Here is a 15,473-nt window from a genome sequence, read left to right on the forward strand (position 1 = left end):
TCAAAAAACCTCTGGGTAGAAAGAATGTATTTGAAAAGTACATCAATGCTTTAAAGCCTCAAGTACATCAAGCCAGCAATTTTAAAATATTACTAAATGGCTTCAAAGAGTGAATGCATTTGTTTACAGAATAAGAAGAAATTAAAGGGGATATCAAGCAAGTGTCACCCAGCAGGTCAAGTACAGGAAGCTGTGACACTGTGAGGCTGCAACACTATCAAAGCTTTAGAACTAAGCTAACCTTTAGGAGAAAAATGATCAAGTCCATACAATTGTGGCATGAGGAATTCAGGTTGCTGGAATGGTTGAGAAAAACAAAAGCAAACTCAAACTAGAATAGCACCAAAATACTGCCTCAATCTGTAGTTCAGTGAGCTGAATCATTAAAATTATTTTTTCAAGGGTTTTCTGAGTATGAGAAAATTATAAAATTCTATATGTAAAATAGTTTTAGAAACCAGATTTCTAAAACTTACCACAGAAACTCAACAAATAGACCTTGTTAGTCCATGAAGCATGCAATACCTAACTTGTTAAATAACACAACAAATGTAAAGCTTGCTAAATCCTATAATTTATTAATAATTTTAACATTATATTCACCTTGGAAGCTTGTCTTAAAACATCCACCACAACTTTGACTGGTAAGCCCACTGTGATTTCTTTCATTGCCTCAATGCACCATTTGTAAGCCTAAAAGATATTTACAAAAGAGCAAAAACTGATAAATCAAATTGACAATATTTAATGAAATGACTATGTATCTTTCTTCCAAGCTTTCAAGTACCTAAAAAAGATACACACAAAATATCTACACTTAAAATTTTCTGAGACTCAGTTTTCTTGAAAGTTTAAGTTTGTTATACTCTCCTTTGAATAAAGTGACACAAAAGAAACCTAGGAGGCACATTCTTTCTTATCCAAAGAAAGCCTTTGCATATACTGTTCCCTCTGCCTTATATATATATTCCTCTTTCCTGAACTAAACCCACAGAACTTATTTTCCAGGTTTCAGCCTTATATTTGACTTCCTGCACTTTCTTCCCCTACTGTAATATTTATTTTGTATCTCAACTGTCTGTTTAGTTGACTGCTTACTTTGTGAGAGCTATTGTTCCAAGCCCTTTATATGCATTAACACATTTAATTAACACAACAGTCCTATGGGATGCATACTATTATGGGAAACTGAGGTGCAGAGAGGTTAAGTGCCAGGCAATATGCTAGCACCTAGGTACCTACTGGGAGAAAAAAACATAGTATGTTGTTCTTCCTCTCCTAGTACTTAGTGGAAGGGGGAAAAAAAAAAAGAGTAGAACAAATTACTTTGGATAATAAGAACTGTTTCAAAGAAACAAAACAATATTATAGGGGTGTTTTGGTGGCTCAGTTAGTTAAGCATCTGCATTAGGCCAGAATCCTGGGATCAAGCTCAGCTCCTTGCTCAATGGGGAGAGTGCTTCTCCCTCTACCCTTCCCCCTGCTTGTGTTCTCTCTTGTGTACGCATGCTCTGTCAAAAAAAAAAAAAAAAAAAAAAAAATAGAGACACCTGGGTCGCTCAGTGGTTGAGCGTCTGCCTTCAGCTCAGGGCATGATCCTGGAGTCCCGGGACTAAGTCCCACATCGGGCTCCCTACATGGAGCTGATTCTCCCTCTGCCTAGGTCTCTGCCTCTCTCTCCCTGTAGCTCTCATGAATAAATAAAATCTTAAAAAAAAAAAAAAGAAATAGATAAATAAATAAAATCTTTAAAAAAACTCCCAATATTATAAAAGGATCATAAAGAATGGGGTGGGGGGGGGAGGAAAAATAGAAAATATTAAAAAAATAAACATTAGTTTTCCTCTGGAAGCTTCCTTCACTTCCATTCCACCTAAAAGATTCAGAATCAATTTTGATGTAAAAAATGAAATGTATGTGATTTAGGCCAAAATACCTGGTTTGTTTTTAAGATGCTAAATAAGCAGATTTTGTTCCAGAATAGTAAGTTAAAATCTTTAGAACTGTAGTAGACTGTGATACTGCTTTAAAATATTTACTTCCTTGGGGAAGGATATACTTCCCTTACACATTAAAGATGACAGTGGTCATGTGATTTCTTTGGTCAATTAAAAAATTAATTAAAATATGAGAAGTGAAAAGTGCACTTTCTGGGAAAAAGCTCTAAGAGCAAGTGGCACTTCCTCATGATGTTTTTGCCTCTGCTCTGAAGCCGGTAATTTCTAGATAGAGGATGCTCCATCACATGGGATTTTGATTAAAGTGTAAACAGAATGTTAAGCAGAGCCACAGGCATCCTAAGACAGGATGTAGCATGAGTAAGAAATAAAATTATTTTTCTACGTCACTGCTATTTTGGAGCTTATATTGCCTCAGCATAGCCTGGTCCATGCTAATATCAAAACATGGTGATAATTTATCAAACTATAGCCTCAATATTTGTGTACTTTCCTGGAGCCATCAATGACAAACATCTAGATTTATTTATTTATTTATTTATCTATTTATTTATTTTAATTTTTTTTAGAATTTTATTTTTTTAAAATTTTTTTTATTTATTTATGATAGTCACAGAGAGAGAGAGAGAGGCAGAGACACAGGCAGAGGGAGAAGCAGGCTCCATGCACTGGGAGCCCGATGTGGGATTCGATCCTGGGTCTCCAGAATCGCGCCCTGGGCCAAAGGCAGGCGCCAAACCGCTGCGCCACCCAGGGATCCCCAAACATCTAGATTTAAAATAAATTATCTGGGGCGCCTGGTTGGCTCAGTCAGTAGAGCATGCAACTCTTGATCTTGGGGTCATGAGTTCAAGTCCCACACTGAGTGCAGAGCTTACTCTAAAAAAAAAACAAAAAACAAGAGTTCCTATGCAGAGATATATAAAGATGGTTGAGCACTTGAATTACTTTTAAGGTAGGCATTTCTAATACTCAAACTATTGTATATCTCACTCTCATTTCCAGTAAAGTCAGCTATCCACATAAAGGCCTTCTGTGAATGGGGTTCTTTGTTCTTGGCATGTGAAAATTACAGAGAGAGAGAGACCAAATTCTATATTTGGGTTGATAAGCTATGGAACAATCACTGCACACAAGGGGCAGCAAAACAATCCATCATCAGTACTAATCCAGCAGATGTAGGAATTCATCAACAAAAATAACCAGAAGAACATACATAACACCCCCCCTAAGAAATTGTAGGCCTGTTGATAAGGGTTTTAGATTTTTACATGTAGATTTGATGCCTTCTTCTATGAATAAGAAAGATCCTAGCATCAGCATTGCACAATATCACTTTGCAGACATAGAATTTTCTAGTTTTACCTCTAATTGTAATTTTCCTTTAAATATGGAATATTAATGGGGCAAAAATTGATAGGGATAATTATAAAATATGAAACCTAAATGACAGCTATGTGGCAACATAAAATAATTATGATATTCTTCCATAGAGAAAACAACCAAGTATAGGAGTTAAGCAGATTTTATAGTTCACTTTTCAACTATATATTCATCAGCACTGAAGCATTAATTTGATAGCATAAAGACAGGAGGGAAGCCATCTTATAAGGCAGAAGAAGGAGCAAAACAATGCAAAAAAAGGACAAATAAAATCTAGCTTCCCATTAAAATGAATGCCTCTGGGGTGCCTGGGTGTATCAGTCAGTTAAGGGTCTGCCTTCGGCTCAGGTCATGATCCCAGCGCCTCAGTACCAAGCCCTGTATCAGGCTCAGCAGGGAGTGTGCTTCTCCCTCTGCCCCTTCCTCTGCTCATGTGTGCTCTCTCTTTAATATGCTCTCTAATAAACAAAATCTTAGGGACGCCTGGGTGGCTCAGTGGTTTAATACCTGCCTTTGGCCCAGGGCATGGTCCTGGGGTCCTGGGATCGAGTCCCACATCGGGCTCCCTACATGGAGCCTGCTTCACCCTCTCTCTGCCTGTGTCTCTGCCTTTTTTCTCTCTGGGTCTCTCGTGAATTAAAAAAAAAAAAATCTTAAAAAATAAAATGAATGCCTTTAAGTTATAAGAGTTTACACAGAGCTAAACATCCAATAAAAAAGCATTTATTAAAGGTTCATTTGATAGAGCATGCCCATCAAAATAATTTAAGTAGAGATATAGTTGGTCAAATTAAAAAAAAAGGCCATAAATCATACATGTGTAAGTTTATTTTACTTCATTTTTACACGTGTATGTTTAAAACACATCTCGTGGAATACTCTTTGTCTCACTTTAAATATTCCATTACAAATGTATACTGCTCTAAGTAAACCTAGTATGTGAAAATAAAATTAAGACAAATAGAAGGTTACGATTTATTCTTCTTTAAAAAATTGAGGTATACCTAACACACAATGTCATAATAGTTTCAGGTGTACTACATAGTGATTTGACAATTTTATATATTATGCTATACTCGCCACAATAAGTGTAGTTACCATCTCTCACCATACAACATTATTACAATATTATTGTCTATATTCCCCATGCTGTACTTTTCATCTCCAGGACTTATTTTATAACTGGACATTTTAGACTCTTAATACTCTTTACCTATTTTGTCTACCATGCCCTGCAACTATCAGGTTGCTCTGAATTTTTTTTTTATATGTTTGTTTTTATTTTACCCTTTGTTTATAGCTACTTGCTGATCACAATGAAATGCAATTCAAAAACACTTACCTCATCATAGTGACTTTTTGCAAAGAGTAGTGCACACAGTTCTCCATACAGTGCAGCTTTGTTTGCTTGCTGGCCATGTTTTGAGAGTTTCTCCATGTATGTCTGAGCTAACTTAAATGTTTCTTCACCCAAGTGATATTTGCAGTTTCCATTTCGCACATGAAGCAACCTGCAAAAGTAGAAATAACATTCCTTTATTTTTGATATTCCAGCATGGTCCTCTTATAGATCATGACTTAGTACCAAAATGAATTAAGGAAAAAAAAATGGATTAAGGAAACTGGATGTGAAAACTGAAGCAGCAATGGAAAATAACAGTCTGGCCCAAACCAAGACTGACCAAAGCACTTTAATAGCATACGCTCTTCCCAGAAAACCACTCACGATTAATCTCACCCAACTGATTCTTTTTCTTTAAATATTTTGTATACATCGTACATTCAGTATGTGCTACATCTAATACTTAACTCTTGTTCCAAATCCAAAAGTAATGCAGTCTCATTATAAAAAATTTAGAAAATGAGGAAATTAAAATCAACATGAAATACTATTACCTACCATTACTTTCCATTCTTTTTTCTTTCTTTTTTTTTTTTTTTAATTTTTATTTATTTATGATAGTCACACAGAGAGAGAGAGAGAGAGGCAGAGACACAGGCAGAGGGAGAAGCAGGCTCCATGCACCGGGAGCCTGACGTGGGATTTGATCCCGGGTCTCCAGGATCGCGCCCTGGGCCAAAGGCAGGCGCCAAACCGCTGCGCCACCCAGGGATCCCTCTTTTTTCTAGCATATTTTTGCAACACTTGATCAGTAGCCTCATCTCATATTGCTTCATAAAAGCTCATTTTTTGTTATCTTTCCAGTAAGGGTAAAAGTTCACTGAAAATAGAATTGTCACCTATTTCTTTTATAACCTTTATCTTCTATGGTGGAAAAATATAGTTCTTCATATGGAGTAACTGTAAAACCATGTGCATTATCTAATGAAATGCAAGAGTAGTAAAATGCATTAGATCAGACTACGATACCTATATATCTATATAGACGATGTAAGAACTGGGAGGACCAGACATATATTTATGATCTATTATTATGCATTATGTGCACATATCAGGCCAATACAACTGTCTGAAAATGCTCATCCCAGAGAGGCAAAAGGGCATAAAAATCATTTAAAAGAAACCAAGTATGGAGAATCTGGGAAGCATTCTTCAGGAATATAAAAAAACAGTTATTTAAAAAAAAATTTTTTTTTCTATCTATACCAAAAACTTTAACAGATCAATGACCCAGGATGAGAAACATCTAACAATCTTCTAACCTCTATGATTTCTTTGTACAGTCAGGGAAAACATGGAAGAACTTCAAATGAATCAACATATTCAATGAGGTAGGAGATTTTAATATTTTATTTATTTATTCATGAGAGACACACAGAGAGAGGTAGAGACACATAGGCAGAGAGAGAAGCAGGCTCCTCCTGGGGAGCCCTATGAGGGACTCGATCCCCAGACCCAGGATCACACTCTGAGCCGAAGGCAGGGATGCCCAACTGCTGAGCCACCCGGGCATCCCAAGGTTAGGAGATATTATTTAATGCCAATGTGCATCCTTGCAACACTCACCATATAGTTATCTGCTTTTAGAAAAGAATAAAACACTCTCAAGCAAAATAATATACTAAGGTTAATGAAAAGTTCTGAGTGGAGGATCTTTTATAGTACCAAATTCCAAATTAAAGCAGAAATACATATAGTAATTTTAAGCTACTCTAGAATGGTGAGTTGATTGGATTTATATTTTTATGCAGAAATATAAAAGTAGAAAGAATGTTTTGGTATACAGAAAATTTTTCCTGCTGAAGTGTACTGGTACAGAAAAAGAGACAATGTCACTTAATTGCTAAATGGTGATCTAATAACCAAGAAGTTTGCAATGATCTGTTACAATGAAATCCATTATGTAGGAAAGAAAACTGAAATCTAGTAAAAGATTACCTGAAAAAGAAATATGTAGTTCATATAATAAAGTTTTGAAAGACTCTTACAGTCAATTATTGACTTACCACCATATTATATACCATCTTTTTAGGTGAAAGGGATACAGTGGTAAACAAGACCATAAGAAGCTTCACTCTAGAGGGAAGGAGTGTTAGGACAGACAGACAAACACACTAGTAAGTAAGACTTCCCTTTAAACATAAATTCTATTGGCACATCTGCTTATTAGCTCAGTCGGTTAAGCCTCTCTTCAGAAATGATCCTGGGGTCTTAGGATATAGCCTTCCATCCAGCTCCTTACTCAGTAAGGGTATCTGCTTCTCCTCCCTCTGCTCATGTTCTCTCTCTCTCAAATAAATAAATAAATAAATAAATAAACAAACAAACAAACAAATATCTTTTAAAAATGCTATGAATATTATAAAAATAAGGTATTATAATCAGGAGATGCTTTTTTTTAAAAGATTTTATTTCTTAAATTCAAACTCAAAAATCTGAGATCAAGAGTCACATGCTCCATGACTGAGCCAGCCAGGCATCCCATAATCAGGATTTTTTTTTTTTAAGATTTATCCATTTATTTGAGAGAGGGCGTGCATGTGCACTCAAGAGTGGAAAGAAGGAGAGGAGGGAGAGAAACTCAAGCAGACTCCATGCTGAGCATGGAACTTGACTCAGGGCTTGATCCCACCACCTGACTGAAATTAAGAGTTGGATGCCCAACCAACTGACCCACTCAGGTGCCCCAATGATCAAGAACTCCTTTAAAAACAAAAAAAAAAACAAAAAAAAAACCATTTATTTATTTGAGAAAGAGAGTGTGAGCCACCCAGGCCACCTGACCAGGAACTTCTTAAAAGGAGGTTTTCAGGATAGACAGGGAATAATTCTCTTGAGAAGGTAAATTTGAGTTGATGCCTAAATGATGAAGAAGCAATCATGTAAAGGTGTGGGAAGAAGCATGTTTCAAACAGAAGGAATAACTGGGGCACTTGGGTAGCTTAGCTGATGGAGCATCACACTCTTGATTTCAGCTCAAGTTGTGAGATCAAGCCCCATGTCGGGCTCCATGCTCAGAGGGGAGTCTGCTTGGGATTCCCTCTTTCCCTCTCCATCTGGCCCCCTCTCTCTAAAAGAAATAAATCTTTTTAAAAATGTTCAAATAGAAGGAATAACAAATGCAAAGCTCTGAGAAAGGGAAAAAAATTCTGGCATTAACCAAAGAACTGACAGAAGACCAACCTGTCTGAGGTATTATGAATAAAGGGTTATATAAAAAGAGATAAAAAGGCAGAGATTAGAAAGATTTTATAGGGCCTTGTCAGGGTAAGAAATTTTGGTTGTAATAGTGAGATGTGATTTCATTTATCCTCTAGAACAATGCTATCTAATAGAATTTCCTAAAAATGTTCTTGATATGCTCTGCTCAATCTGGTAGAGCCAGTAACCACAAGTGACTACTGAGTATCTCAAATGTGCCTAGTGTGACTAAGGACTGATTTTTAATTTCTTTTTTTTTTAATTTTTAATTTCTAACTGTAATTAATTTAAATAGTCATATATGGATAATGACTACAATACTGAACAGTGTAACTCTAGAAGGATTGCTCTGGCTACAGTGTGGAAAATGGATTATAGGGGTGCCTGGGTGGCGCAGCTGGTTAATCGGCTGCCTTCAACTCAGGTCATGATCCCAGAGTCCTCGGATGGAGCTCTGAATTGGGCTTCCTGCTTCTGCCTCTGCCCCTCCTACTGCTTGTGTTCTCTCTCTTGCTGGAGCTCTCTCTTTCTCTCAAACAAACAAATATCTTAAAAAGAAAGAGAAGGAAAGAAAAAGAAAATGGATTATAATAAAGCCAAGAGTGGAAGCAAGGGAATCAGGACAGAAGGTATTACAAAAGTCCAGATGAAAAAAGACCTTAAGAAAAAAGGATAGGTATCAGAGATGAGTTGATAATTATCCAAATGGTTCAATAGGAAAAGGTTAAACTCAAGCATAGATTGTAAATTTACAGAATGAAAAGCACAGTATTCACTTCTCATTTCTACAATACTAAGAATTGCATTTCTAACAACATTCACTGGAGATACTCCTTCTAAGAAACGATTTCTAGAAATTATTTAATAATTGGCATATGATGGAATAGCAAACTAAGTATTTTAAGCCAGAGAAGCACAGCTTGATATTTTCTCCAGTCCCTGCTGGTTGTCTATTGAAACAAAAGGGCAAATTAAACATATGGAGACTCTTCAGGGTCTGTACACCCATCTGGGCTGACATGGAACAGGATGAAGGATCCAAGAAACTTTTGGTCCAACTGAGGATCTAATTTTGCCTTAAAACTCAGCCTAATGAAAAGGCAGGTTCTCAAGGTTCTCCAAATGGGTTTCTTCAATTTTAGTATTTTAGTATCTTTAGAAAATATTTTATTTTTAAGAGTAGTTTTAGGGATACTTGGGTGGTTAAGTCAGTTAAGTGTCTGACTTCGGCTCAGGTCATGATCTCAGGGTCTTGGGATTGAGCCCTATTGATCTCCCTGCTCAGTGGGGAGTCTGCCCCTCTGCTTCCTACTCTGTCCACTGCTCATACTTTCCTTCTCAAATAAATCCTTTTTTTTTTTTAAAGATTTTATTTATTTATTCATGAGAGACACACAGAGAGAGAGAGAGAGAGAGAGACAGAGACACAGGCAGAGGGAGAAGCAGGCTCCATGCAGGGAGCCCGACACGGGAATCGATTCCGAGACTCCAGGATCACATCCTGGGCCGAAGGCAGGCACTAAACCACTGAGCCACCCAGGGATCCCCTCAAATAAATCTTTTTTTTTTTTTTTTTTTAAAAGAGCAGTTTTGGGTTCACAGTAAAACAGAGCTGAAGGTACAGATTTCTCCTATACCCTCCTTCCCACAGTGTTATTTTTATGAGAAAATACAATCACATCTACTTGATCAAGAGCTATTGTCAAAAGCAATCACTATTTAACTGGTTAAACTACTCATTTTTTTGAAGGCAAATATATTTTTTTAAGTAGGGCAGCCTGGGTGGCTCAGCGGTTTGGCGCTGCCTTCAGCCCAGGGTGTGATCCTGGGGACCCAGGATCGAGTCCCATGTCGGGCTCCCTGCATGGAGCCTGCTTCTCCCTCTGCTTGTGTCTCTGCCTCTCTCTCTCTGCCTCTCTCTCTCTCTCATGAATAAATAAATTAAAAAAAAGATTTTTAAAAGTAATCTCTTCACCCAATGTGGGGCTCAAACTTACAACCCTGAGATCAAGAATTGCATGCTCTACTAAGTCAGTCAGACACCCCTACAAGTTTGGAAGCCATTGGTTTATGACTATATTCATTATAAGACTAAGCAAGAGGACTAGCTAGATCCTCATTAAACACAACAAAAATAAATACGTTAAAGGTGAATGTGAAAAAAAAAAAGGTGAATGTGAAGGAAAATAATCTTTCTCCTGCTTATAAGAATATTTTTCTAAGACCTACTTAAGAATTTTGGAAATAGGGATGCCTGGGTGGCTCAACAGTTGGGTGGCTGCCTTCAGTTCAGGTTGTGACCCCGGAATCCGGGACTGAGTCTCGCATTGGGATCCTGCCTATAGCCTGCTTCTCCCTCTGACTATGTCTCTGCCTCTCTCTCTTTGTGTGTGTGTGTTTCTCATGAATATATAAATCTTTAAAAAAAAATTTTGGAAATAAAGATAGACTGAAAGGAGAGGGTTAAATAATAAAAACTGTTGTGAAATACATAACACGAAATCTGCCATACTAACCATTTGAAGTATACAATTCAGTGCCATTTTATTTACAATGTCACTGAACCATCACCACCATGTATTTCCAAAACTTTTCCAGCACTCCAAAAAGAAAACTCTGTAACAAGCAATTGCTTTCCATTCTCCCTTTACTCCAGCTGTACCATTTTACACTCCCATTAGCAAGGATCCTAATCCCTCCACATTCTTGGTAACACTTCACGTTTTTTTTTTTTTTTTTCTTTAATTACAGCCATCCTGGTATGTGTAAAGTGGTATTTCATGTTTGATTTGCATTTCCCTATTGAAAAATGATCCTGGAACATCTCTTCATGTGCTTATTGCCTGTTTTATATCTCTTCCCTGGACAAATATGTACTCCAGTCCTTTACTCATTTTTTAATTGGGTTGTTTGTTGTTGTAGAGCTGTAGTTCTTGATACATTCTGGATACTAGACCATTAACTGATATATGATCTACAAATATTTTCAATTCCCCAACTCCACTTTTTTGATAATAACATGCATGTAGTTTTTTTATTTTGATGAAATCCAACTGTCCTGTGAACAGAGAAGGTTTTACTTCTCTATTTCCAATATGGATGCCTTTTTTCCTTTTTCTTGTCTCATTCCCTTAGTTAGAACTTTCAAGGCAATGTGGAATAAGAGTACTAAAAGCAGGCATCCTTGGTCTTGTTTTTTATCTTAGGGGCAAAGCTTTCAGTCTTTCACCACTCACTATGTCAGCTGTGTGTTCTTCATAAATGCTATCATGTTCAAGAACTCTTCTGTTCCCAGTTTTCTGAATGTTCTATTATGAAAAGGTGTTGGGGGCAGCCCGGGTGGCTCAGTGGTTTAGCGCCCCCAGGGCGTGATCCTGGAGACCCGGGATCGAATCCCACATCAGGCTCCCTGCATGGAGCCTGCTTCTCCCTCTGCCTGTGTCTGTGACCCTCTCTCTGTGTCTCTCATGAGTAAATAAATAAAATCTTTAAAAAAAAAAGAAAAAAGAAAAAAGAAAAGGTGTTGGGTTTTGTCAAATGTCTTTTGTGTCTATTGAGAGGGTTGTGTTTTTTTTCCTTCTTTCTTTTAATGTGGCATATTACTTCATCGACTTTCTTATGTTAACCATCATTGCATTCCTGGAATAAATCCCAATTAGTTATAGAGTATAATCTTATATGCTACTGGCTTAATTTGCTAGTATTTTGATGAGAAAAAAAATTTTTTTTAAGATTTTCCTTACTTATTCATGAGAGACACACAGAGAGGCAGAGACAGGCAGAGGGAGAAGCAGTCTCCCCATAGGGAGCCTGATAAGGTACTCAATCCTGGGACTGGGGTTCACACCGTGAGCCACCCAGGAGTCCTTTGTTGAGAATTTTTACATCTGTATTCATAGAGTTCTGGAAGGTAGTAGTGATGCCTGGACTTTTTTTTTTTTTTTTGGTTAGTCTGGTGTGATTTTAAGTGTGAGCGCAGACTGTGAAATGTTGCAGACATGGCTGGCTCCCGAACAGTCTTTTTCCCCACCTCATGCTTGTTGGCAGAAGTCTGATTTTGTTTAGGCATTGACCTTTTTCATAGGACTCAAGAATAAATCAGCCAATCACAGTGTAGTGGTCCTATTCTGCTTGCCAGTGATTGATTCGGAGGTCACCAAATGAACTAGCTCTGGCTAATGAGACTCCAAGATAGGCTGGTTGGGTGGTTCCTGAGAAAGGTTCCCTGTCATTAAAGATAAAATATGGTACTTGGAAAGGAAGTCTTTCCTGTGCTGGACAATATGAAAACTGCATGTGGTATTTCAAAACATGACAGCATTCTTACAACCACTTGGGAGCTGGCCAAAGTCAAAACCAGCACTGAGGATAGAGAAGCAGACATACAGAAAAAATTTAGTTCCTTGATAACCTATATGAATTCCGAATTAACCTACACTGGGGCATTCAACATCGTACTAATTATCTTTTTATCAAATTCTTTGCATTTCTAGTGCTTATATAGATGGCTGCTATCTTATTTGCTATACATGGAGTTTATAAGCTTTTGGTGGACTATACATTTTATTGACAATATCCCTTTTGTATCAACTAATGGTTTTTATCCTAAATTTTGCTTTATTGTTAATACTGTTTAAAGGGTGTTTTAACAATATATAGCTAAATTTAATTTTTTAACCCTTTTGATAGTTGCCTCCTTTACATAGAGCAATTGAGACTATTTACATGTATTGTGATGATAGTTATATTTGGGGTTTTAAGCTTTTCGTATTATTTTTGTCATTAGCTTTTTTTCATTTACCATACTTAGTTATTTCCTCTATTCTCTTTGTTTTTATCTAGCTTGGACAACTTTCTTATCTTAACCATACTCCTACTACCTAATTTAAAATGTCTATTATATAAGTTGTTATATATCCACCCCTAGGATCAGTAATGTTTGAACATTAAATAATAATAGCCAGTCCTACTTCGCTTACCGAGACCTTTTTTTTTTTCTTGAAAGATTTTAATTATTTATTCATGAGAGACACACAGAGAGAGAGAGAGACAGACAGAGATACAGGTAGAGGGAGAAGCAAGCTCCTTGTGGGAAGCCCGAGGCAGGACTCAATCCCAGGACCCCAGGATCACAACCTGAGCTGAAGGTAGACACTAAACCGCTGAACCACTTAGGCTTCCCAGATGAGACCTTTGTAACACCTTGTACCACTACATTTTCTCAAATTTGTATTTTTAAAATATGCTATCACATATACCCAATATAAAACAACCTGAATATAATAAGAGCCTCCATTTTCTATACAAAAAGTTTTTTTTCCCCTAACTTGAATATATCAAGTTGTAGGGATATATAGGATAGCATTTTTAAACCTATAATATTTAAATCATCTTTATGTTATATATACCTATCTAAAATCTAAATTAGATTTTTAAAAATTGCTTTTTCTCTTTGCAATTTATGAAATAATTTTATCCAAACTATCCACATACATCTTAAAACATTTACCTTTGTCATCACCATAACTAGTTTTTGAGTCATCTAACAGTATTTCAGAGTAAAATGTTTTTACTGTTTGAAAATCAGCACTTTTGAGTCTGATATGATGTTGCCAGAAATTTTATCCAAAGACACCATAACCATTTGCAAAGCATTAAAATTGCTGGGCTTTTCTGATCCACCTAAGGCAAGTAGATAGCCACAATCTCCCTGACCAAACTCACTGTATCATTTTTTAAAGTAGTATTTAAAAAGGCAATGAAAGAGTACCTGGCTGGCTCAGTTGGGTAAGCATGAGACTCTCGATCTCAGTTGATCTTGGGGTTGTGAGTTTGAGCCCCACATTGGGTATAAAGGTTACTAAAAACAAATAAACTTTAAGAAGGCAGTTAATGGAAATATAATCGTGAATGTATTAAATTAAATTACTTCCTCAAAATGAAAATTCGGCCAGGTGGTCTCTGAACTTCCTGACATTGGCACTGGCTGAGTTTTCAGGCTAACATTTCTTTCCCAAATAGTTTGTTGTTAAAAATGATACACTTGAAAGAACATCACATTACACGAGGGGCTTTGTAAGGCAACTTACTAACAATTCATTTTCAGGGAAAAAAGAAATCTTACCTGACATTTAATAGTAAGTGGTAACCTAGAATTTAATTTCTTCTAGGTTTATGTTTTCTTCTAGGTTTTATGTTATTTCTAAAATTTCCCTTTCATTTCCAGTTTGAAAAAAAAAAAAAAACCTTAAAACATACTACAAATTCCTGGGGTGGGGGGCGGCGGAGCAAGATGGCAGAGGTGTAGGATCCCCAAGTCACCTGTCCCCACCAACTTACTAGACAACCTTCAAATCATCCTGAAGACCTACAAATTCGACCTGAGACTTAAAGAGAGATCAGCTGGAACGCAACAGAGAGAAGAGTCTGCACTTCTAACAAGTACAACTCGTTTTTAGCCACTCTGCACTGAGCAAAATTACTAGAAAGAACTCACCACAAAAGAAAGAATCAAAAACAGTACTCTGCCACAGAATTACAGAATTTGGATTACAATTTGGTGTCAGAAAGCCAGTTCAGAACCACAATTATAAAGCTACTGGTGGCTCTGGAAAAAAGCATAAATGATTCAAGAGACTTCATGACTACAGAATTTAGAACTAATCAAGCCAAAATTAAAAATCAATTAAATGAGATGCAATCCAAACTGGAGGTCCTTGGATCCCTGGGTGGTGCAGCGGTTTGGCGCCTGCCTTTGGCCCAGGGCACGATCCTGGAGACCCGGGATCGAATCCCACGTCAGGCTGCCGGTGCATGGAGCCTGCTTCTCCCTCTGCCTGTGTCTCTGCCTCTCTCTCTCTCTCTCTCTATCATAAATAAGATTAAAAAAAAATTAAAAAAAAAAAACAAAAAAGAAACAAACAAAAAAAAAACCAAACTGGAGGTCCTAACGATGAGGATTAATGAGGTAGAAGAAAGAGTGACACAGAAGACAAGTTGATGGCAAGGAAGGAAGCTAAGGAAAAAAGAGAAAAAACAATTAAAAGACCATAAGGAAAAGTTAAGGGATATAAATGACAGTATCAGAAGGAAAAATATACGTTTAACTGGGGTTCCAGAGGACGCTGAAAGGGACAGAGGACCAGAAAGCATATTAGAACAAATCATAGCTGAGAACTTCCCTAATTTGGGGAGGGAAACAGGCATTAGATCCAGGAGATAGGGAGATCCCACCCCCCTCAAAATCAATAAAAACCATTCAACACCTTGACATTTAATAGTGAAACTTGAAAATTCCAAAGATAAAGAGAAAATCCTTAAAGCAGCAAGAGACAAGAGATCCCTAATTTATATGGGGAAAAATATTAGATTAACAGCAGACCTCTCCACAGACACCTGGCAGGCCAGAAAGGGCTGGCAGGATATATTCAGGGTCCTAAATGAGAAGAACATGCAGCTAAGAATACTCTATCCAGCAAGGCTCTCATTCAGAATAGAAGGAGAGATAAAGAGCTTCCAAGATAGGCAGA

The 15,473-nt window shown here is 37.1% G+C and overlaps 1 protein-coding gene across 1 annotated transcript in view; it reads right to left on the minus strand.

Moving 5' to 3' along the window:
• APPBP2 (amyloid beta precursor protein binding protein 2) overlaps nucleotides 1-15,473 on the minus strand; it is a 69,987-nt gene that overhangs the window by 15,296 nt on the left and 39,218 nt on the right. Inside the window, exons 5-6 of the mRNA XM_077852353.1 lie at nucleotides 4,684-4,852; nucleotides 604-693 (exon numbers count right to left, since the gene is read on the minus strand). Coding sequence (XP_077708479.1) covers nucleotides 604-693; nucleotides 4,684-4,852 — 259 coding nt within the window. The remainder of the gene's footprint in view (nucleotides 1-603; nucleotides 694-4,683; nucleotides 4,853-15,473) is intronic.

This window comes from Canis aureus, chromosome 16, assembly GCF_053574225.1.
Source record: "Canis aureus isolate CA01 chromosome 16, VMU_Caureus_v.1.0, whole genome shotgun sequence".
In the NCBI taxonomy this organism is placed as follows: domain Eukaryota; kingdom Metazoa; phylum Chordata; class Mammalia; order Carnivora; family Canidae; genus Canis; species Canis aureus.